Source organism: Chlorocebus sabaeus, chromosome 9, assembly GCF_047675955.1.
Source record: "Chlorocebus sabaeus isolate Y175 chromosome 9, mChlSab1.0.hap1, whole genome shotgun sequence".
Taxonomy (NCBI): domain Eukaryota; kingdom Metazoa; phylum Chordata; class Mammalia; order Primates; family Cercopithecidae; genus Chlorocebus; species Chlorocebus sabaeus.
The window spans coordinates 71629245-71652619 of NC_132912.1; the positions used below are offsets into that span (position 1 = coordinate 71629245).

The 23375-nt window shown below is 50.7% G+C and overlaps 1 protein-coding gene and 1 pseudogene across 1 annotated transcript; one reads left to right on the forward strand and one right to left on the reverse strand.

Annotated features, from left to right (window-relative positions):
* Positions 1–230: 230 nt before the first annotated feature.
* Positions 231–16414, reverse strand: LOC119627895 (uncharacterized; annotated as a pseudogene).
* Positions 16415–20208: 3794 nt separating this feature from the next.
* On the forward strand, positions 20209–23088 carry LOC140712467 (putative protein SPATA31J1). The gene is given in 6 exon segments (XM_073019529.1): positions 20209–20224; positions 20426–20661; positions 21381–21438; positions 21939–21999; positions 22228–22569; positions 22998–23088. Coding segments are annotated over 6 exon segments (804 nt in total).
* The last annotated feature ends 287 nt before the right edge of the window (positions 23089–23375 follow it).

The window sequence follows — 23375 nt, forward strand, 5'->3', positions numbered from 1 at the left end:
GGTCGTATTTTCTCTTTTACTTTAATGAACTGCCTTGAACACTTTATTGTGTGCATTTTTTCTTTTAATAAACTGCCTTGAACACTTTATTGTGTGCACCAGGACAGGCCCACTCTTAGTCTAGACACAGCTAGCGTCTCCGCAGGTTCCTCTTCCAATGCATTAGAGCATGCGTTTCTGGCATCTGTGGGGTGCCCGGATCAGGGAGGGGATGCGCCTCCAAGTTGTCCTCAGGAGATTCCCAATTGTTTGTGGATGTTGGATGTGGCGTCCATGGGAGTGTCTGGGATTTTGGTGTCTTGTACATCTAGCAGCACTGTCTCGTGCAGGCTGAGGGAAGTAGGGCCCCTGCCTCCACCTGCCTGCATGTGGCATCTCCCTAGAAGGAAGCTTTTGGTAGGTGGTTGGGAATATTAGGGTGCTTGAATGGGTACTGTGAGGAGGTGCAGAGGCACCAGGCTCTAGCAGCCTCCTGCCTCCAGGAGAGGCCTGGGATCACTGCAGCAACCAACGCCTTGGATCACTCGAGGGCTAGAAGACACCCACCAGCTACACAGCTCAGGGGTGTCACACATTGGGCATATTGTGGCGTCAGTTTGATAACCAGCCTGGCTGGAGTTGGACCAGGACACCCAGCCAGGATTCCGTATCGTCGGGGAGGGGAGCGCCCATGTGGCTTGTGTGAAGGACACTCCAGGGAATGCAAAGGCTCTGGTGGGTAGGAGGAGCTCAGGGATGAAAGAGCCTCCAAGGATTTTATGGAGGTGCCCGGGTTTGCTGTTAGGGAGCTTGCGTATGACTTGTATAAAGATTGCTTCAGGGGACACGAAGACACTGGTAGCTGGGAGGAGCACAGGGATGACAGAGACCCAGAGGACCCTATGGAGGTCTTTGGGACTGATGATGGCTTGGAGGCCAGAGGAGCTGGGGAGAGCCTGTGGGGACAACCTGGTGGGAGAGGCTTTCCCATACTGCCCACCAGGCCAGCGAACTCTCCAAGGGCCTCGTTTGAACGACTTCCTCAGGCGGTCTCGGTTTAGAAGGCAATGGAAGCTGCCCTCACCAGGGAGCTTCCTCAGGCGCCTTGCAGGACACAGGAGGCACAGGCTGCAGCCAGGAGCACTGGGCACCTGCGGCCCAGGCCCCTTCAGGGTCCCCCTGCTGACTTCACAAAGCTCTGCCTACCCCTGCCCCAGGGCTTTAGTGGCATCACGGCTGTGATCACCCCTCCCAGATCAGCCCCAGGCCCTGGGGTGGCATCCTAGGCCCTGGTAGGAAGGAGGACATGGGAGAAAACGAGAAAGAGCCTCACTTTGCCAACAGGAAAACTTCCTCAAGTTTCTCCAGTTGTTTCAAGAGCCTTTTGTAATCTGGAAAGCAGGAGATGGGTTATGGTGGCGAGGGAGGGAACTGGGACTTACAGGAGCCTGAGTGCATGTGTCATTAAGGGAGACCCCAGGATCAGGGATTAGACTCTGGAGCCCCAGCATCCCTGTCCAAGGTCACATGGCCCCAAAAGTGATAGCCAGGTGCCCGGAGGGCAGCACTTTGTAATTTACAAAGTACTTCCTGACACACACACCCCATCATGGGGGTCACGACCACCTCCTGGGGAGAGAGGACAGGGGCAGTCTCAAAGAGGACTCAGCCATGTTAAACAGCTGCCCACATGGACCTGGAGCCCCTCCTGCAGGTCCACGCAGTCACTGGTCCCCTCCCCAACATAGTCCCCTCCTGGGCAATACCCACTCCCTGGACCCCATGACTTCATCCCGGCAGAGAATCGGAGATGGATCCCGGGTTCCAATTGCCCTAGCAGGAGCTTCCCCATCAGGCCTCTGCAAATGACTTTCTAGGAGACTTGGTGCTTGTTCCTAGGAACAGGTGAAGCTGTGATCTCTGGGGCTTTGGGGACCCTCAGAGCCTTACCTTTCGAAGTGATATACCTATTTCTGATCCTTATCCATTCCCCCACTTCAGCTTGATCCTGAGAGACAAGAAAGAGTGAGGGTGCAGGCTGGCTCTCAGTCTCCTGTCCCCACAGCTGCGGACCCACAGTGCTCGTGAATGACACACTTTCTCCACTCAGCTCACGGAGCCCTGTGTGCTTCTCTTTCCTTTCACTCGTTTCTAAAGTGCATAATAACCTTTTCTGGTTTCCTTCTTTGAAAAGCACGGAGGGGTTTTCTATGTGAGGCCCACCCTGGGTGTCCTCAGTCCCTGTTCCGCTGCTTGTAAAACACACACACTTGGGTCTGCAGGCGCCTCTGAGCTGGCAGGGAGGATTCTGCTTCCGAGGAGGTCAGAGGCGACTCCAGTCTCAGGTAGGGGCTCTCAGGGGCTCAGCACAGCCCCGGAGCACCGCACACAGAGGCTGGGACCCGAGGCACCTGCCCAGGAAGGCGGCTGATGAGCCCAGGCTCAGGGCCTGTCCTCCCACAACGACCTCACCCTTCTCATGACCGGATCCTCGCCGCTGAGTCCCAGGGTTTGTTTTTGCTGTGATGCCTCCCGTGCACCCCCACAGATGGTCTGGGAGCTGGGGATGGAAATCCTATGTCCACTCCAACCCCTGCCTGCCCTGCCATCCCTAGAGCGATGATGAGATTTCCCATCACAGGAGCGCCTCTGGTTGATTTGGAAAAGTGGAAAAGAGAGCAGGAAAAACAGAATCATTCTCTGCTGGGTGTGGGCTGAGGGCTCCTTACATTCTTGCTGTTCTCCTCTCTGGGAGGCACTGAGGACGGCTCCCTGGGGGTAAAGTAGGGCGTAAGATGATCAGGAACATCAGGCTAAATGCAACGAAGAGGATGAAATGGATGATCTTGGGAATGGGGTTCCAGCACAGCTCTGTGTCAAGAACACTGTTCAGTTCTTGAACAGTGGGCCTGAGCCCTGGGTGTCCCCTCTGGGACTATTTATTGGGGCCCAGGCCCACATCACAGAGCTGGGGCCTCCCCCTCACAAAGGGCTCCTAAGGGTGGGGTGAGCAGTGGGAGGAGGAGACTGAGGTCCAGCCCCACCCACCACTACCCACCCCTGCAGTTCTCTTCACCCTCCTGGTCTTCTACATCCCTCCTTCCCACTCCACCTGCTCAACCTGTCAGAGACAGACCTGGTCTGTTTTCCATCCTGTCACCCTGGCACACAGATGGTACCTGGTTCCTTGGAGATCTGCTCAGGCTCCCTCAATTTCACAGTTTTTGAGGATCTGGATTTGTCCCTGAAATTTGTTATTTCCAGGGATTATTGCTCTAGGGTCTCCTCTGCCTGCAATTCTAACTTTCCCACATATGTTCTTACCTTGCATCAACTCAGAGCTTATTTTTTATACTTGCTTATCATTGCTAGTTTTGAATACATTTTTTTTTTTTTTTGAGACAGAGTCTTGCTCTGACGCCCAGGCTGGTGTGCAGTGGCATGATCTCAGCTCACTGCAGGCTCTGCCTCCCAGGTTCACGCCATTCTCCTGACTCAGCCTCCCGAGTAGCTGGGACTACAGGCGCCTGCCACCACGCCCGGCTAATTTTTTGTAATTTTTAAAATAGAGATGGGGTTTCACCGTGTTAGCCAGAATGGTCTTGATCCCCGACCTCATGATCCACCCACCTTGGCCTCCCAAAGTGCTGGGATTATAGGCATGAGCCACCGCGTCTGGCCTAAATAAAATTTTTATAATTTTTGTTTCAATTAATCTTTACTATCTTCAGCTAGACTTAATCAAAAATTAAATCAATTCTTTATTATTAAAATTCATAGGACTACAAAAGTATAAAAATTGAACTTATTAAACATTCCAAGGATATTTTTATATATTTGCAATACTTTTGCTTCTAAAATCAATAAAAGTTAAAGTGCATGAGAAGTTTTGGAATTTTCGGCATACACACACACACATATACACACATACCCTGTGACAAATCAATTCAGTATTTTCAAATAGAAGAATCAAGCCTTTCTTTCAGTTCAAAAGCTTTCTTGTAATATTTCTTATATGGTAGGACTGCTGGCAGCAAATTTTCTGTCTTTGTTTGTTGGGGTCTGTGTGTTTCCTAAACAAAGGAATGAACACACAAGACAACACAGGACGAGACAAACATGGTGGTCGCCCTGAACAACACGCTCTGCTTTATTTTATACAGTCGTTTGTATAAAATGTTGCCAAGTCACAAGACATATTGTTGTTTTTCTGACCTTTCCCTGACTTTCTGGATTTTCAAGATGTTTACACATAAACCAGCCCCCAGGGTCTGCTGTTTGCAGCTGGCTCCTTTGTCCTCCCCGTTTGCAGGGAAGGAACGCCAAGGAACGCCCTGCTTCGTTTGCAAGAGCAGGACTTACCGGGAATGTCTCTTTTGCAAGCACGTAGTCCTCTACATTGTTTATCTGGGAATATTTTTATTTTTAACAGATAGATCTGCTGGACAGGGCATTTTTAGTTGACAATTTTTTTTCTTTCATTCTTTGTCTATACCATCCCATTGCCTTCCCACCTTTCCTTCCTTCCTTCCTTCCTTCGTTCCTTCCTTCCTTCTTTCCCTCCCTCCCTCTTTCTCTCTCTTTCTTTCTTTCTTTCTGAGACAGAGTCTCCCTCTGTTTGTTGCCCAGGCTGGAGTGAGTGGCATGATCTCAGTCCACTGCAACCTCTGCCTCCTAGGTTCAAGGAATTCTCTGGCCTTAGCCTCCGAGTAGCTGGGATTACAGGCACACAACAACATGCCCAGCTAATTTTTGTATTTTTAGTATAGACGGGTTTCATCATGTTGGCCAAGCTGGTCTCAAATTCCTGACCTCAGGTATTCCACCCACCTTGGCCTCTCAAAGTGCTGGGATTATAGGTGAGAGCCACCACACCAGGTCTCACCATTGTTTCTGATCAGAAATTAGTAGTTAATTTTATCATGGTGCTCTTGTACATGAAGAGAAGTTTTTGTCTGACAGCTTTCAATATTTACTCTTTATCTTTTCATAGTTTGACGCAATATGTGTAGGAGTGGATATCTTGGTTCTTATTTTACTAAAAGTAAACATTGACTCTATAGATTAAAGTTTCATATTAAATTTGGTAAGTTTTCAGCCATTATTTCTATAAATAATTCTTTCCCCTTTTCTTTCTTTCTGAGACTCTCATTCTACATATGTTGTGCTTGATGTTTCATAAGTCATTTTTCTTTTTCTTTTTCTTTCTTCCTTTTTTTTCTTTTGAGACGGAGTCTCGCTCTGTCGCCCAGGCTGGAGTGCAGTGGCCAGATCTCAGCTCACTGCAAGCTCCGCCTCCCAGGTTTATGCCATTCTCCTGCCTCAGTCTCCCAAGTAGCTGGGACTACAGGTGCCCGCCACCTCACCTGGCTAGTTTTTTGTATTTTTTTTTAGTAGAGACTGGGTTTCACCATGTTAGCCAGGATGGTCTCAATCTCCTGACCTCGTGATCCACCCATCTTGGCCTCCCAAAATGCTGGGATTACAGGCTTGAGCCACCACGCCCGGCCTCTTTTTTTTTTTTTTTTTTGAGACAGAGTTTTGCTCTTGTTGCCCAGGCTGGAGTGAAATGGCATGATCTTGGCTCACTGCAACCTCTGCCTCCCAGGTTCAAGCGATTCTCCTGCCTCAGCCTCAGCCTCCCGAGTAGCTAGGATTACAGGCATGCGCCACCACGCCTGGCTAATTCTGTATTTTTAGTAGAGACAGGGTTTCTCCATGTTGGTCAGGCTGGTCTTGAATTCCTGACCTCAGGTGATCTGCCTGCCTCGGCCTCACAAAGTGCTGGGATCACAGGCACGAGCCACTGTGCCCAGCCCTTTTTTAGTTCTTTTAACATGCAGTAACTGCTTTGAAGTCTTTGTTTGCTAAGTGTGACGTCTAGGGACACTTAAAGACAGTTTCTATTAACTGGTTTCCTGCCACATTTACCTGTTTCTTTTCATCTTGTAACTTATCATTGAACACTGGATACTTAGGTTATAGACTGTTCAACTCTGGATTCTGATTCTTTTCTCCTGGAATTGTTGTTACTGTTTTGTTCATTTGTTTGTAACCCCCCAGTACTAAATTTGTAAATTCTGTCAGCAGTGTGTAGCCACAACTATCTCTGCTCATTTTTTGTTTATGTTCTTATGCATGGCTTCCTAGGAACCACTCCTTTATCTGCATTCACGGTATTCTGCCAACAGTTGTCTGAATTTGTACACTAACACCTGGAGTCGGTGAGGCTTCCATTGTTGCTGATGGATCTACCTGTGGACTAGGGCGTGCACACAGAGCTCAGGCCATCTGCTTTCCACGGGCATCTCCTCTTGCTGTGTCTTCTCCTCACATGCTCTCAGGCACCATCATCAGTCAGGGATGTTGGGTGGTTTGGGCAGGTTCTGGTCTCTGAGGAGACTAGCAGAGCTACTGGTCCTTCCTGTTTGTTTGCATCAATATCCCTATTTGAAAATTCTCCAAATCATGTCATCACCTTCTGGTGGTGACAGCAAAGCTGCTGGTTTCATGGCGTTCAATAAATGTATTTTACATTTAGGTCTATGGGCCTGGCATGGTGGCTCACGCCTGTAATCCCAGCACTTTGGGAGACTGAGGTGGGTGGATCACCTGAGGTTAGAGGTTCAAGACCAGCCTGGCCAACATGGTGAAACCCTGTCTCTACTAAAAATCCAAAAATTAGCCGGGCGTGGTGGCAGGCACCTGTAATCCTAGCTACTCGGGGGGCTGAGGCAGGAGAGTCACTTGAACTCAGGAGGCAGAGGTTGCAGTGAGCTGAGATTGCATACAATAAACAAATGATTTAATGCCCATACAATGGAGTGCTGTGCAGCTCTTTAAAAGAATGCCACGAGGATGATCAACACAAACTATTCTCCTGGATGAGGATTATTACCATTAGCTCCATTTTTCAGATGAGAAAACCGAGACATAGAGAGTTACATAATTTTCCGAAGGTCACTCCCCACTGAATGTAGGAGCAGGGATCTGACAGCCACCCGATCACAGCCAAGAATAGCATTCTCTCCTCTGCTCTCCTCCACGGCCCCCTGTGACTCCGAGGAGACCTACCCAGCTCTGCAGTCCCCAGAGCCCTGGTGTCCATAACCCGAGGAAGGGGAAGAGGCTATGAGAAGATCTTGGGCTTTCTCACTCTCTGAAAATGAGCAACTGAGAAAGAGACTTGACTTTGCTTAGAAGTATAAATAAATGCGACATTTATGCCTATGAAATATTAGAAGCAGTTTGTCTATTTAACACGTGTTAGTATCGGTGTCCCTTGTTATTCAAACTCTCCCTATCGAACTCAAGAATCAAAGTCAGTTAACTTTGTCGATAAATCCCTTTCTCTCTACACCCTTGCTACTCACTGTCTCAAGACCCAAACTTACTAGGACAAGGCGCTGTCCCTCCTGATTCAAGCCTGGTGTCTGCCTCTCACTATGCAAATCAGGAGCCAGAGAGCAGAGGAGAGGGGCGGCTGTGAGTGCACAGAGCACACACATGCTTTCTCGGATTGCCCCCCTACCCTACCCCCATTATCTCTATGGGTGTGATGATGAGAAGCTTTCACTTTTCCAGTGAGTTACTGTGCTGCTTTGACTTTCACAACCATTGTCGACTTGATGGATTTTTGTAAATACAGCTGTCAGTGGATGCCTCTTGCCCCCATCTCGGGAACCATAACCCAGATTCCCAAAGGGGAGCTTGACCACATGGATGGAAACTGAGGCCCTCAGAGAGACCATTGGCCTTGATCCCTTGCTCCTATTCAAAGATCTCAACATTACTGGAGCCTTCCTTGGGGCAGCCGGACATTCCTGTGTTGATGAAGCATCCACTCACGTGCCATGGGAACTTTGTAGATTTTATTGTGGTGCAAACAACTCCCTATGAGGCCCTCAGTGCCCAGGGTCCATTGTTGGGTGCTTTTGAGGGTGGGAGGTGGAGGTGTTTCCATTTTGCTTGGGGGATCAGCATCACCCTTTCTTTCTCCTTTTCCTCTGGGCTGGTGCTCAGATGGTGACAGCACTGTGCTGATGAGGTGGGCCCTGGGGTGGAACCCATGGCCCCCTCTGACTCCCAGGAGACCTGGCCAACTGCAGTGACCCCCGTGGACCAGCAGAGGGACAAGAAAGGAGCTGACGTGGAGTAGCTGAGGCCCACTAGGGGCTCCTGCAGAGTCCATCCGCCTGTGGACAGCAGCTCAGGGCTTCAGCTGCTTCCGGAGAGGAAGCACCTCTTCCTAGACTGAAGTATTATTTTGGTTAAAAAAAAAAAAAACGACTTTTTTCACCTTGGTGTAAATTTTTGTTTGTACCAATGTGTTAGTTGTGACAGTTACCACTATGGTTTTTTTTTTCTTTTTACATTTTTGAAATTATTTATAGAAATGGGCTCTTGTTACGTTGCCCAGGATGGTTTCAGACTCCTGGCCTCAGTGGTCCTCCCACCTTGGCCTCCCAAAGTGCTGGGACTGCAGGTGTGAGCTGTGGCACCTGGCCTGTTTTTCTTTATTACTACATATATTATATGGAGACTTAAAGCCTCCTGGAGTGAGAGCTAGTTCATAACCACACTGTTTGGAGACAAGAGAACTACCTGGAATTCTTGTTCTCTAAAGATGTGGAATTATCATCCCAACAACAGCCGTCCTTCACTCTGTCTGGAGACCCTCAGATGTGGTCCATCCACACCCTTAGTGTTTACCTCCGTCCTTGGTACGCTTAGGTGTGGCCCATCCAGCCCCTCAGTGTTTCCCTTGGTCCTGGGGTCGCTCAGGTGTGGCCTATCCATCCCCTCAGTGTTTCCCTCTGTCCTGGGGACCCTCAGGTGTGGTCCATCCATCCCCTCAGTGTTTCCCTCGGTCCTGGTGTCGCTCAGGTGTGATCCATCCCCTTAGCGTTTTACCTCCCACTTTCTCTACGTTTTGTTTCCAATCTTTCCACACAGGTGGAGAGAAGAGGGGATCCCATTGCCTGTGAGGAGGACACGGCTCCTGGGTGGGCCCTGCAGATTGTGAAGTTCAAGTCACAGCTCCTGGGAAGGTCTCTGTGTGTAAAGAACGTGGGGGCGAGACAGATGCAGGGACCACACTCTGCCCTGCTCTGTACCTCTGAGTGTTGATCCAGCTGCCTTGTGACCAGGACACTTAGAAGAACCATGGACCCTGCAAGAGGGCAGGTTTGGAGAGTGAGATGAGCACGCTTGAGGGATTAAAGTGTAACTTGAACCACTGCCTTGCAAACTGCGTGAGGGCGTGCAGTGTGTGCCTGTGTGTGTGTGTGCTGGGAAGATGTTTAGCAGCCTCACGGAGGAGTAACTAACATACAAGAGAACAAGGCTCGGTGTGGTAGCTCACGCCTGTAATCCCAGCACTTTGGGAGGCTGAGGTGGGTGGATCACCTGAGGTCGGGAGTTCGAGACCCGCCTGACCAACATGGTGAAACCCCATTTCCACTAAAAATACAAAAACTTAGCCAGGCATAGTGGTAGGTGCCTGTAATCCCAGCTACTCTGGAGGAGGAGACAGGAGAATCACTTGAACCCGGGAGGTGGAGGTTGCAATGAGCCGAGATTGTGCCACCACACTCCAGCCTGGGCAACAAGAGCGAAATTCCATCTCAAAAAAAAAAAAAAAAAATTTTTTTTGATCAATTTTGACACATGTACATACCTGCAAAACCATGACCATAGTCAAGATCAGGAGCATTACGACTCCCAAGGCTTCCTCAGGCTTCTTTGGAATCCCTCCCTGCAGCCCCTCCCACCCTATCCCATCTCAAGGAGCCACTGATTTGCTTTCTGTCACAGTCAGTAGATGTGCAATTTCCTTAATATCATTTCTGAGCCCGGGAGACAAATACTTTCTTTTTAGTGGGTGGACATTTCATGGCATATTTAAGCTTTTGAATTCAGAGCGTGAGAGAATGAGAAAGAAAAGGCTGGTCTGGGTCACTCCTAAGAGGCCTGGCCCTAACCACTGCCCCAGCGTGGCTCACGTGCCCTGGAGCCCCTGTGCACAGGACAGCTCTGACTGCCCTTCTACAAGCTTTGTAGCTCCCCCATTACCTTTCCTGGACCAGCTGGTACAATCTCAAACTTTACCAATTCTGACATCTAAACAACTCACGCCAGAGACAGGAGGTGTGGAAACCAGCAGCTGCGACCTCGCCTCCGGTCCCTGGAACACTGAGCTGTTAAACATAAGGTACGTCTTTCTTTTTCCCTTCCCAGGGAGAATGCTCTGCTCTTCTTCCCGCTGGATCCCTCCTCTACCTGCTTCTCTCCCACCTCCTGCAGCCCCTGGAGCCCCATGCCGAGGCAGGCAGACTCATCTGTACCCTCATTCTGTTTGCAGAACCACATCTCTGGCCTGGCTTTGCCCAAGGACACCACACCTTCTCCATTCCTCATGCCCTGTCCCTGTGGGCAGGTGGGACTGGGATGGGCACCCACCTGGCCCACAACGGCATCAGGCCCACTCTCTAATGCAGGAAGAGTTCCAGACGCCGGGAGTCATAGAAATTGTCCTCATCCCGATCATCTCTTGGCTTGGCAAATGATGATGAAGACAGTTTTCCCACAAGATAGGCATCGCCTCTGGGACAGTGCCTCGTTTATTTTCTAGCACAAAATAGACATTGGAACAGTGGGGCTTTATAGGCATATGGAGATTTTTAAGGCTCCTTAGGAGGCAGGTAAAAATTTCTTCAATAAGACAAAGCACTATCCCAAAAGAAAATGATTGATACATTGGGTGATAGTAAAATTAAGAATTTTTTCATCAATAAGAGAGTAAAAACATGGGACCGGGTGTGGTGACTCATGCTGTAATTCCAGCACTTTGGAAGGCCAAGGTGGGGGGTATCACTTGAGGTCAGGAGTTAGAGAACAGCCTGAGCAACTTAGCAAGACCTTGTCTCTACCAAAAATGAAAAATTAGCTGGGTGTGGTGGTGCACACCTGTGGTCCCAGATACTTGGGAGGCTGAGGCAGGAGGATCACTTGAGCCTGGGAGGTTGAGGCTGCAGTGAGCCATGAGTGTGCCACGGCACTCCAGCCTGGGTGACAGGGTGAGACTCTGTCTCTTAAAAAAAAAAAAAAAAAAAGAAGAGGTGAGGCATGGAGGAGGGTGAAAAGATAAGTCACAGGTAGAGTATAAAGAGAATTCCTATAAATTAAAATGAAAAATGCATGCAGGGCTTAATACCTAGGTGACGGGTTGCTAAGTGCAGCAAATTACCATGGCACACATTTACCTATGTAACAAACCTGCACATTCTGTACATGTATCCCAGAACTTGAAGTAAAATAAATTTTTTTTTAAATTAAGAAAAAAGCTGGCAGACCAATAGGACAATGGGTGAAAGAAATGAAGAGAGACAAAAAAGGGAAGGAAGAAAGGGAGGGAGGGGCCAGGCGCGGTGGCTCACGCCTGTAATCCCAGCACTTTGGGAGGCCAGGATGGGCGGATCATGAGGTCAGCAGATCGAGACCATCCTGGCTACCACAGTGAAACCCTGTCTCTACTAAAAATACAAAAAATTAGCCGGGCGTGGTGGCGGGTACCTGCAGTCCCAGCTACTCGGGAGGCTGAGGCAGGAGAATGGTGTGAACCCAGGAGATGGAGCTTGCAGTGAGCCGAGATCATGCCACTGCACTCCAGCCTGGGGGACAATGCAAGACTCTGTCTCCAAAAAAAAAAAAAAAAGAAAAAAGAAAAGGAAAGAAAGGGAGGGAGGAGGGAGGAATGGAGAGGAAAGAACAAATGAACATGAACATCCAAATGGCCAAAAAGCATATAAAACATGCTCAACCTCATAAGCCATCAAATTTAAACCACAATGAGAAACAATATTATACCTACCAGAATGGTTAAAATTAAAAACACTGTTGATACCAAGTTTGGGCAAGAATATGGAGTAACTGAAACTTCATATACTACTATTGGGAATGTAAAATAGCACAACTACTTTGGAAAACCCTTGAGTAATACCTACTAAAGGAGACCACACCTGTGACCCCCACATTCCACTCCTATGCATAGACCCAAAAGAATTGTGCACTGTACATGTGTTCACCAAATGATGTGCACTAGAATGTTCATATCAGCACCATTCACAATAGCCCCAACTTCCAACAGGAGAATGGATAAGTACCTCTCAGTATATTTATAGAGTAAAATTCTTACAGCACTGAAAATGGATTAACAGCTGCCATGCACAGTTGGTGAATCTCAGCAACATAATGTTGAGCAGAAGAAGCCAGACAAATGAATGCATACTGCACGATTCTATTTCTGTGAAACAGGCAAAAGAAACATCTGGTGAGAAGTTGGGAAAGCGATTATCTTAGTGCTGTTGGGGAGGATGGCTCTGGTAATATTCTACTTCTTGATCTGAGGGCTGGTGTCCCAGACGTAGTCACTCTATGATAATTTACCTAGCTGCCCTCTGGGGATTGGTGGCTTCTCTGTATGAATATTACACTTCAATTAAATAGTCAACAACAAAAACCTAACAATCAAATTAAGAAGTGAGCAAGGCCAGGCGCAGTGGCTCACACCTGTAATCCTAGCACTTTGAGAGGCTGAGGCGGGCAGATTACCTGAGGTCAGGAGTTCGAGACCAGCCTGGCCAACATGGTGAAACCCCATCTCTACTAAAAATACAAAAATTAGCTGGGCGTGGTGGTGGGTGCCTGTAATCCCAGCTACTTGGGAGGCTGAGGCAGGAGAATCACTTAAACCTGGGAGGTTGAGGTTGCAGTGAGCCGAGATCACGCCACTGTACTCCAGCCTGGGTGACAAAGCGAGACTCTGTCTTAAAAAAAATAATAAAATAAAATAAGCAAAGGACTTGAATAGACATTTCTCCATAATCAGCATCACTAATCATTAGGGAGATGGAAAAATGACAACGAGATACCATCTCACTCCTACTACATTGACTAGTATCAAAGAAAACCTAGAAAATAACGAATGTTGGTGAGGATGTGGAGAAACTGGAACCCTTGTGCACTGCTGGTGGGAACGTAAAATAGTGCCACCCCTCTAGAAAACAGTATGGGGGTTCCTCGAGAAATTATACATAGGGACGCTCTAAGAATTCCACTTCTGGGTGTATATCCCCCCAAAATTGAAAGCAAGGAAATAAAGAGACACTCGCCCATCCCTGTCGATAGCAGTGTTATTCACAATAGATAAAAGATGGGAGCAATTCGGCCAGGTGCAGTGGCTCATGCCTGTAATCCCAGCACTTTGGGAGACCGATGTGGGTGGATCATGAGGTCAGGAATTCGAGATCAGTCTGACCAACATAGTGAAACTCCATCTCTACTAAAAATACAACAACAACAAAAAACGGCCAGGTGCAGAGTGGCTCACGCCTATAATCCCAATACTTTGGGGGGTCAAGGCGGGCAGATCACCTGAGATCAGGAGTTTGAGACCAGCCTGGCCAGCATGGTGAAACCCTGTCTCTACTAAAAATACAAAAAAAATTAGCTGGGCGTGGTGGTGGGAGCCTGTAATCCAAGCTACTTGGGGGGCTGAGGCAGGAAAATAATTTGAACCTGGAAGGTGGAGGTTGCAGTGAGCTCAGATTACTCCATTGCACTCCAGCCTGGGCAACAAAAGTGAGACTCCATCTCAACAGAAAAACAACCAACCAACCAAAAAAAATTAGCCAGGTGTGGGAGCACGCACCTGTAATCCCAACTGCTCAGGAGGCTGAGGCAGGAGAATCGCTTGAACCCAGGAGGCAGAGGTTGCAGTGGAAGAGGAACCTGCAGAGATGCTGGCCGTGTCTAGACCAAGAGCGGGCCTGTCCTGGTGCACACGATAAAGTGTTCAAGGCAGTTCATTAAAGTAAAAGAGAAAATACGACCTCTGTGTTAGTTTCCTGTGGCTGCTGTAACAAGCTACCACAGGCCTGGGGGTTCACAGCAACAGAAACTTATTCCCTCACAGTCCCGGGGGCCAGAAGACAGAAATCAAGGCCTGGAGAAGCAGGGCCATGCTCCCTCCTGAGGCTCTTGGGGAGGAGCCTCCTGGCCTCTTCCGGCCTCCGGCGGCTGCCCTGGCATTCCTGCGCTGTGGCTGCATCTCCAAGACCTGCTCCGTCTTTCACAGGGCCTTGTTGCTTGTGCAGCTCTGGGTCGAAGCTCCCTTGGACTCTCTCTTATAGGGCATTTAGGGCCTGCCTGGATGACTCAGGATACGCTCCTTCTCTCAGGGTCCCTCCCCTAATCACGTCTTTTGCCATTCCAGCTGATGCTCGCGGGCTCCAGGGCTTAGACACGGGTATATCTGTGGGAGCGATGATCAGCCTACCATAACCTCCAAGTCGTTCGAAAGAGGAAGGGGAATACGAAAACTGAGTCTCTCTACTAGAAGTTAGGAAAGGAGAGATAAAATAGAAGTTAAGAAAAGCCAGAACAAAAAATTAAGTGGTAGAAATAATTCTCATAGATCAATAAAAACGAGAACCATAAATGTACAAAACAGAGCCCACTTACAGAGGAGGAGGGAGGCTCAGGTGTGAAGAACGTGACCAGGGGATACGCTGCTGAGTGGCCCCATCCCCATCCAGGCCACAGACTGTCCCCAGGGACCCCTGGGCCACATAAGCAGAAGCTAGAGGGCGTGGGCCTCTTGGGCCGGGAGTCTCAGAGCCTGTGATGGTTAATTTCATGGGTCTGCATAACTGGCCCACAGAGGGCAGACATTTGGCCAAACATCATTCTAGGTGTGTGTGAGGGAGTTCTAGGTGAGGTTAACACTTGAACCAGTGGATTGCAAAGCAGACGGCCCTCCCCAGTGTGGGTGGCCCCTACAATCCATCAAAGACCTGAGCAGAACACAAAAGCCAGGTAGGAGAGAAATCATTCTGGGTTTGGTGATAGGGTGCTCGCATGTGGCTGTTGTGAAGGATGCTCCAGGGGACACAAAGGCTCTGGTGTCTGGGAGGAGCTCAGGGATGGATGATAGAGACCCAAAGGACCCTACGGAGGTCTTCGGGACTGATGATGGCATGGAGGCCAGAGGAGCCGGGGGAGCCCTTGGGGACACATGGAAGCTGGTGGGAGAGGCTTTCCCACATCCCCCACGTGGCCAGTGGTTCCTGGCAGGTGCTCGTTTGCACACTGGCCCCGGGCGGTCTATGCGTGGAAGGTGATGGGAGCTGCCCTCCCTAGGGAGCTTCCTCAGGCGCCTGCAGGAGACAGGAGCACAGGCTGCTGCCAGGAGCACTGGGCACCTGTGGTCCAGGCCCCTCCACGGCTCCCCACGCTGACTTCACAAAGCTCTGCCTACCCCTGCCCCACAGCTTTAGCGACATCACAGCTGTGATCTCCCCTCTCAGATCAGCCCCAGGCCCTGGGGTGGCATCCTAGGTCCTGGTAGGAAGGAGGACATGGGAGAGAAGGGGAAAGAGCCCCACTTTTCCAACAGGAGAGTGTGGTCCTTAGCGTTCTCCGGTTCTTTCAAGAGACTTCTACAAGCTGGAAAGCAGGAGATGGGTTATGGTGGTGAGGGAGGGATTAACACTTCAATTAGTGGACTGCAAAGCAAAGGCACTGAGTCTGGCCAGGAGGGGGTGACTACCTCCCACAGGCCCTCGAGTGGTGGGTGCATAACAGGCCAGCCTCTCCTGGCTGGGCTTTCCCCTGGGTAAAATGAGGTGGGAGCACTGGCCAGCAGATGAGGGCAGAATCCCACCCTCCTGGCTCCACAAAAGGACAGCACCCTGTACAGCAAAGACTTCAGGAGGTGGCCAGATGCAGTGGCTCACACCTGTAATCCCAGCACTTTGGGAGGCCAGGGCAGGCAGATCACCTGAGGTCAGGAGTTCAAGGGCAGCCTGGCCAACATGGTGAAACCCCATCTCTACTAAAAATATGAAAAATTAGCTGGGTGTGGTGGTGGGCACTTATAATCCCAGGTACTCCAGAAGCTGATGAAGGAGAATCGCTTGAATCAGGGAGGTGGAGGTTGCAGTGAGCCGAGATTGCGCCACTGCACTCCAGCCTGGGCGACAGAGCAAGACTCCATCTCCAAAAAAAAAAAAAGACTCCAGGAGGCATTGACCCTGGGAGTTTTTCTCCAGCCTCATAGCCCATCTTGCGTGCAAGTGACAACATGTAGCTTTCCTTTTGTGAGGGGACCCTGTGGGATTCACTCCCTTTTCCTATTTCCTCCTGGGTGAAGCCTTGTGTGTCGGGACAATGTGGGGTCAGGGACTGTCTGGGTGACCCTGGCGAGCCTCTCCTTATGGAGTTCTAGGAGCCATCAAGGCAAGGGGAGCACACCCAGGACGGCCGCCCCCAGGGGTGTTTGGATACAGACCAGGAGCAGGCTGCTTTGTGATGGTGAGGGGAGGTGATGAGACTCCCCCGAGAGGCTCCCTTGGGCGCTGGAAAGATGGGACATGGGGAACTGCCTCCTGCCTGGACCAGCTGATGCCCAGAGCCACTCCTTTGGGTCCTCATCCCTCCTTCCAGGCAGTGGGGACGTGGGTTTCCAGGGGAATTAAGGCCTTTAGGAAGAGTGGGAGACTTTGATCTTGCAGCTCTGCATTTTTCCTGCACATTTGCTGATTAGTTTATGTCTGCCAGGGGCTCAGGGCCAGGGCTAAGACCCAGGGTCTTAGGGTAGGAAAGATGATTCCTCAGATTTCCTGCAGGCATTTGAGCATGGTAGAAAGATCAGTGGAGCCTCCGGTGAAACTTGGCAGATTGAGCACTTCATTTATTTTCACTCTCCCAGGATCCTTCGAAATTATCATAAATAAATAGAGAATTCTGAAACCTACAAGGAAAAATACAGCAAAAGAACAATGAATCGGCCGGGCGCGATCGCTCAAGCCTGTAATCCCAGCACTTTGGGAGGCCGAGACGGGCAGATCATGAGGTCAGGAGATCGAGACCATCTTGGCTAACACGGTGAAACCCCGTCTCTACTAAAAATACAAAACACTAGCCGGGTGTTGTGGCGGGCACCTGTAGTCCCAGCTACTTGGGAGGCTGAGGCAGGAGAATGGCGTAAACTCGGGAGGCGGAGCTTGCAGTGAGCTGAGATTGCACCACTGCACTCCAGCCTGGGCGACAGAGTGAGACTCCGTCTCAAAACAAAACAAAACAAAACAAAAAACAAAAAAACCACAATGAATCAGTTTCAAAGCCTAGGAGGAGAGGCCATAGGATAACTGAAAGCAACACCCTGTGGGACTGGAGAGCAGACGGTTTGGTAGAAACAGCACCCAGTCCCACAGAAGGAACTTGAGGAGAAGCGAGGTGACCGAGCCAGCAGAGCCGGGACCCAGACCCCCACCCCAGCCTGTGGGAGCTGCAGGTGTGTTCTGGGAACACACTGTTCTGTCCCTTCTATTTTTCTCATTTTATAAACTCTGGTTCTAGAAACAACTCACTTGCAGCCAGCTGGCTAGACCAGCATGTGGTAATGGGGCTGGACTATTTACAGCCCTACTTACAGGCTGTACCACGGCCACCTCCCAGCATGGTGCTCAGCTATGAGGTCAAAATAAGGTAGAGCCAGCTGGGTGGGGTGGGGCAGTGGGACGCGAGCTGAACACACAAACGCTGGGGGCTCAGGGGCTCAATACTGTCCAGGGTCGGGGCTGTAAAGATGGCCAGTGTGGCACCTGTGTCACAGGGAGGAAGCCTGCAGGGAAAATGTCATTCTCATCACATCACATCACACCAAGGGTATCTGCTATTAACATGGCTTATTGCTTTTTTTTAAATTTTTTTTTTTTTTTTTTTGAGACGGAGTCTCCCTCTGTCGCCCAGGCTGGAGTGCAGTGGCGCGATCTGGGCTCACTGCAAGCTCCGCCTCCCGGATTCACGCCATTCTCCTGCCTCAGCCTCCCGAGTAGCTGGGACTACAGGTGCCCGCCACCTTGCCCGGCTAGTTTTTTTGGACTTTTTTTAGTAGAGACGGGGTTTCACTGTGTTAGTCAGGATGGTCTCGATCTCCTGACCTCGTGATCCGCCCGTCTCGGCCTCCCAAAGTGCTGGGATTACAGGCTTGAGCCACCGCACCCGGCCTTAAAAAAATTTTAGATTCAGTAGGTACACGTGCAGGTTTGTTACATGGATAAACTGTGTGGTACTGAGGTTTGGGCTTCTAGTGAACCCGTCACTTAAATAGTGAACACAGTATCTAACAGGTAGTTTTTCAGCCCTTCCCCTGCTCCCGCTCTCCCCACTTTTTGAGTTCTCAGTCACTTTTTTTTTTTTTTTTTGAGACGGAGTCTCTCGCCCAGGCTGGAGTGTAGTGGCGTAATCTCGGTGCCCTGCAACCTCAGCCTCCCGGGTTCAAGTGATTCTCTTGCCTCAGCCTCCTGAGTAGCTGGGATTACAGGTGCATGCCACCACACTCAGCTAATTTTTGTATTTTTAGAAGAGACGGGGTTTCACCATGTTGGCCAGGCTGGTCTTGAACTCCGGACCTCAAGTGATCTGCCTGACTCGGCCTCCCAAAGAGCTAGGATTACAGGTGTGAGCCACCACGCCCAGTCCGTGGTCCATGGTTTTAAATATATCAGTGACACCTATAAACTGATGATTCCCACATTTAAATTTCTAGCCAAAGCTCTTGGCCAATTTCTAGATTGTTCCCATGCTTCCGCAGCTTCTAGTGCCACTGGTATGTCTAAGGCCATCTTACATTAAAGGTCAAAAGATTTCTGAAGCCCCCACACGACTCACACCCAACTCCTCCCCCAGTGTTTCCATCTCAGTCAAAGTAGCATCCTTCCCCCTCTTCCCCACCCACCCTGCAATTTACCCAGTTCCCTGGCCCCAGTTTCTCTCAGTGTCCACATGAGCAAGACCAGCTGGCTTTATCTTCAAAATATATCCCGAACCTGTGCAGTATTACCACCCTAGTCCAAGCAACCCGCAACCATACCTATCTGGATTCTTGTAACTGCTTCCTACCTGGCATCTCTGCTTCTACTCTTGCCCCTGCTCTCCCCCATAATCTTTACATGGGTTTTTAAAAATAGGTAAATCAGACCATGCCACTTCCCTTCCCAGAGCCCTGTGGTAGTTTCTCATCATTAGAATAAAGAGCTCTCCTGATCCAGGCCTTGCTTAGCTTTCTGACTTCCTCGTTTTATTTTATTTTTATTTATTTATTTGTTTTTTTGAGACGGAGTCTAGCTCTGTCATCGCCCAGGTTGGAGTGCAGTGGCGCAATATTGGCTCACTGCAAGCTCCGCCTCCCAGGTTCACGCCATTCTCCTGCTTCAGCCTCCAGAGTAGCTGGGACTACAGGCACCTGCCACCACGCCCAGCTAATATTTTTGTATTTTTTAGTAGAGACCGGGATTCACCGGGTTAGCCAGGATGGTCTCGATCTCCTGACCTCGTGATCCTCCTGCCTTGGCTTCCCAAAGTGCTGGGATTACAGGCGTGAGCCCCTGCACCTGGCCCTGACTTCCTTTTCTAATGCTGGCGACAGTTAGAGGTGAGCACCCTGTGAAGACGTGGGCCCTCTATTAGGTGGAGGGGAGGGGAGGAAAGGGAGGCAGGGAGGGAGGGAAGAAAGGGAGAAAACACCAACAACTCAAAGAAGAATCACCATATAAACAACCTGTGCCCGTCAGGAACGTGCATCTTGCCTGCTATTATCTTATAGTTGAGACATGAAGTGGACTGACAAATTTGTGGGTTCTTGTTATGAGGAATTGACCTAGGTTGATATTCATTCTGCCAGAGCCATTGGAATTTGTAGCCTCTGAAAAGAGTTGTGCTATTTGGCAAAACCTGAATTGGGCATCACTTATCTTCATGTGCTTAGCCAAAGCCCTAGAAAAACATTTTTGAGGCCAGGCACAGGAGGCTCACGCCTGTAATCCCAGCACCCTGGGAGGGTGAGGCGGGTAGATCACGAGGTCAGGAGTTCGAGACCAGCCTGGCCAAGATGGTGAGACCCCGTCTCCACTAAAAATAAAAAAAATTAGCCAGGCGTGGTGGCAGGTGCCTATAATTCCAGCTACTCGGGAGGCTGAGGTAGAGAATTGCTTGAACCTGGGAGGCAGAGGTTGCAGTGAGCAGGTAGAGGAGACCCTAGAGCAATAATCCCTGGAAATAACAGGAATTTCAGGGAAAAATCCAGATCCTCAAAAACTGTGAAATTGAGGGAGCCCGAGCAGATCTCCAAGGAACCAGGTACCATCTGTGTGCCAGGGTGACAGGATGGAAAACAGACCAGGTCTGTCTCTGACAGGTTGAGCAGGTGGAGTGGGAAGGAGGGATGTAGAAGACCAGGAGGGTGAAGGGAACTGCAGGGGTGGGTAGTGGTGGGTGGGGCTGGAGGTCAGTCTCCTCCTCCCACTGCCCACCCTACCCTTAGGAGCCCTTTGTGAGGGGGAGGCCCCAGCTCTGTGATGTGGGCCTGGGCTCCAATAAATAGTCCCAGAGGGGACGTCCAGGGCTCAGTAGACTGAGGGCAGCAGTGCAGTTGACATGGATATTCTCTTTCCTCTGAACAGTTTTCTTGACACAGAGCTGTGCTGGAGCCCCATTCCTAAGATCATCCATTTCATCCTCTTCGTTGCGTTTAGCCTGACGTTCCTGATCATCTTACGCCCCTACTTTACCCCCAGGGAGCCATCCTCAGTGCCTCCCGGAGAGGAGAACAGCAAGAATGTAAGGAGCCCTCAGCCCACACCCAGCAGAGAATGATTGTTTTTCCTGCTCTCTTTTCCACTTTTCCAAATCAACCAGAGGCGCTCCTGTGATGGGAAATCTCATCATCCCTCTAGGGATGGCAGGGCAGGCAGGGGTTGGAGTGGGCATAGGATTTCCATCCCCAGCTCCCAGACCATCTGTGGGGGTGCACGGGAGGCATCACAGCAAAAACAAACCCCGGGACTCAGCGGCGAGGATCCGGTCATGAGAAGGGTGAGGTCGTTGTGGGAGGACAGGCCCTGAGCCCGGGCTCATCAGCCGCCTTCCCGGGCAGGTGCCTCGGGTCCCAGCCTCCGTGTGCGGTGCTCTGGGGCTGTGCTGAGCCCCTGAGAGCCCCTACCTGAGACTGGAGTCGCCTCTGGCCTCCTCGGAAGTAGAATCCTCCCTGCCAGCTCAGAGGCGCCTGCAGACCCAAGTGTGTGTGTTTTACAAGCAGCGGAACAGGGACTGAGGACGCTCAGGGTGGGCCTCACATAGAAAACCCCTCCGTGCTTTTCAAAGAAGGAAACCAGAAAAGGTTATTATGCACTTTAGAAACGAGTGAAAGGAAAGAGAAGCACACAGGGCTCCGTGAGCTGAGTGGAGAAAGTGTGTCATTCACGAGCACTGTGGGTCCGCAGCTGTGGGGACAGGAGACTGAGAGCCAGCCTGCACCCTCACTCTTTCTTGTCTCTCAGGATCAAGCTGAAGTGGGGGAATGGATAAGGATCAGAAATAGGTATATCACTTCGAAAGGTAAGGCTCTGAGGGTCCCCGAAGCCCCAGAGATCACAGCTTCACCTGTTCCTAGGAACAAGCACCAAGTCTCCTAGAAAGTCATTTGCAGAGGCCTGATGGGGAAGCTCCTGCTAGGGCAATTGGAACCCGGGATCCATCTCCGATTCCCTGCCGGGATGAAGTCATGGGGTCCCGGGAGTGGGTGTTGTCCAGGAGGGGACTATGTTGGGGAGGGGACCAGTGACTGCGTGGACCTGCAGGAGGGGCTCCAGGTCCATGTGGCAGCTGTTTAACATGGCTGAGTCCTCTTTGAGACTCAGGAAGTACTTTGTAAATGACAAAGTGCTGCCCCCGGGCACCTGGCTATCACTCTTGGGGCCATGTGGCCTTGGACCCGGATGCTGGGACTCCAGATTCTAATCCCCGATCCTGGCGTCTCTCCTAAGGGTACACGGACTCAGCCTCCTATAAATCCCAGTTCCCTCCCTCACCACCATAACCCATCTCCTGCTTTCCAGATTACAGAATTCTCTTGAAAGAAGTGGAGAACCTTGAGGTCTACGCTTTCCTGCTGAAAAAGTGAGGCTCTTTCCCCTTCTCTCCCATGTCCTTCTTCCTACCAGGGCCTAGGATGCTGCCCCAGGGCCTGGGGCTGATCTGGGAGGGGAGATCACAGCCATGATGTCACTAAAGCCCTGGGGCAGGGGTAGGCAGAGCTTTGTGAAATCAGCATGGGGAGCCCTGGAGGGGCCTGGACCACAGGTATCCAGTGCTCCCAGCTGCAGTCTGTGCTCCTGTCTCCTACAGGTGCCTGAAGGAGCTCCCTAGGGAGGGCAGCTCCCATCACCTTCCATGCCAAGACCACCTGGGGCCAGCGTACAAACAAGCACCTGCTAGGAACCACCGGCCATGTGGGGGGCGTGGGAAAGCTTCTCCCACCAGCTTCCATGTGTCCCCAAGGGCTCCCCCGGCTCCTCTGGCCTCCATGCCCTCATCAGTCCCAAAGACCTCCATAGGATCCTTTGAGTCTCTGTCATCCCTGAGCTCCTCCAAGCCACCAGAGCCTTTGCATCCCCGAAAGCACCCTTCACACCGGCCATCTGCCAGCACCCTATCACCAAACCCGACCACCTCCGTAGAATCCTTGGGGTCTCTGTCATCCCTGAGCTCCTCCCAGCGACCACAGCCTTTGTGTCCCCTGGAGTGTCCTTCATACAAGCCACGTGGGCATTCCCCTCCCCGACGACGGAATCCTGGCTGGGTGTCCTGGACTGACTCTATGCAGGCTGATTCCAAAACTGATGTGACAATATGCCCAATGTGCAACACCCCTGAGTGCTCCTGTCTACACAGTTGGTGGGTGCCTTCTAGCCCTCGAGTGATCCAAGGCATTGGTCGCTGCAGTGATCCTGACCTGGGCCTCTCCGGGAGGCAGGAGGGTGCTAGAGCCTGGTGCCTCTGCACCTCCACACAGTACCCATTAGAGCACCCTAATCTTCCCACCCAGCCACTGAACGCTTCCTTCTAGGGAGACCCCACATGCAGGCAGCTGGAGGCAGGGGTCCCACTTTCCTCAGCTTGGATGTGCCAATGCTGCTGGATGCACAAGACACCAAAATCCATGGACACAGCACATCCAACATCCACAAACAATTGGGAATCTCTTGAGGACAACTTGGAGGCGCATCCCCTCATCTGGGCACCCCACAGATGCTGGAAACGCGTGTTCTAATGGATTGGGAGAGGCGGAGATGGAGCCTGTAAATCTCCTTGGGAGGCTTGGCCCCCACAGAGACCTTTTCCACAGTGCTGCACAGAGACCTCCCACTGCAAAGATCTCCCACAGAGACCTCATGTCTATTCTTCCTTCCTAGAAGGTCTGAACTCACTTAGAAAACTGCCAGCACAGGAGGGATAACATCAGCTGTGCCCCTCACCGGACAACCCAGAAACTT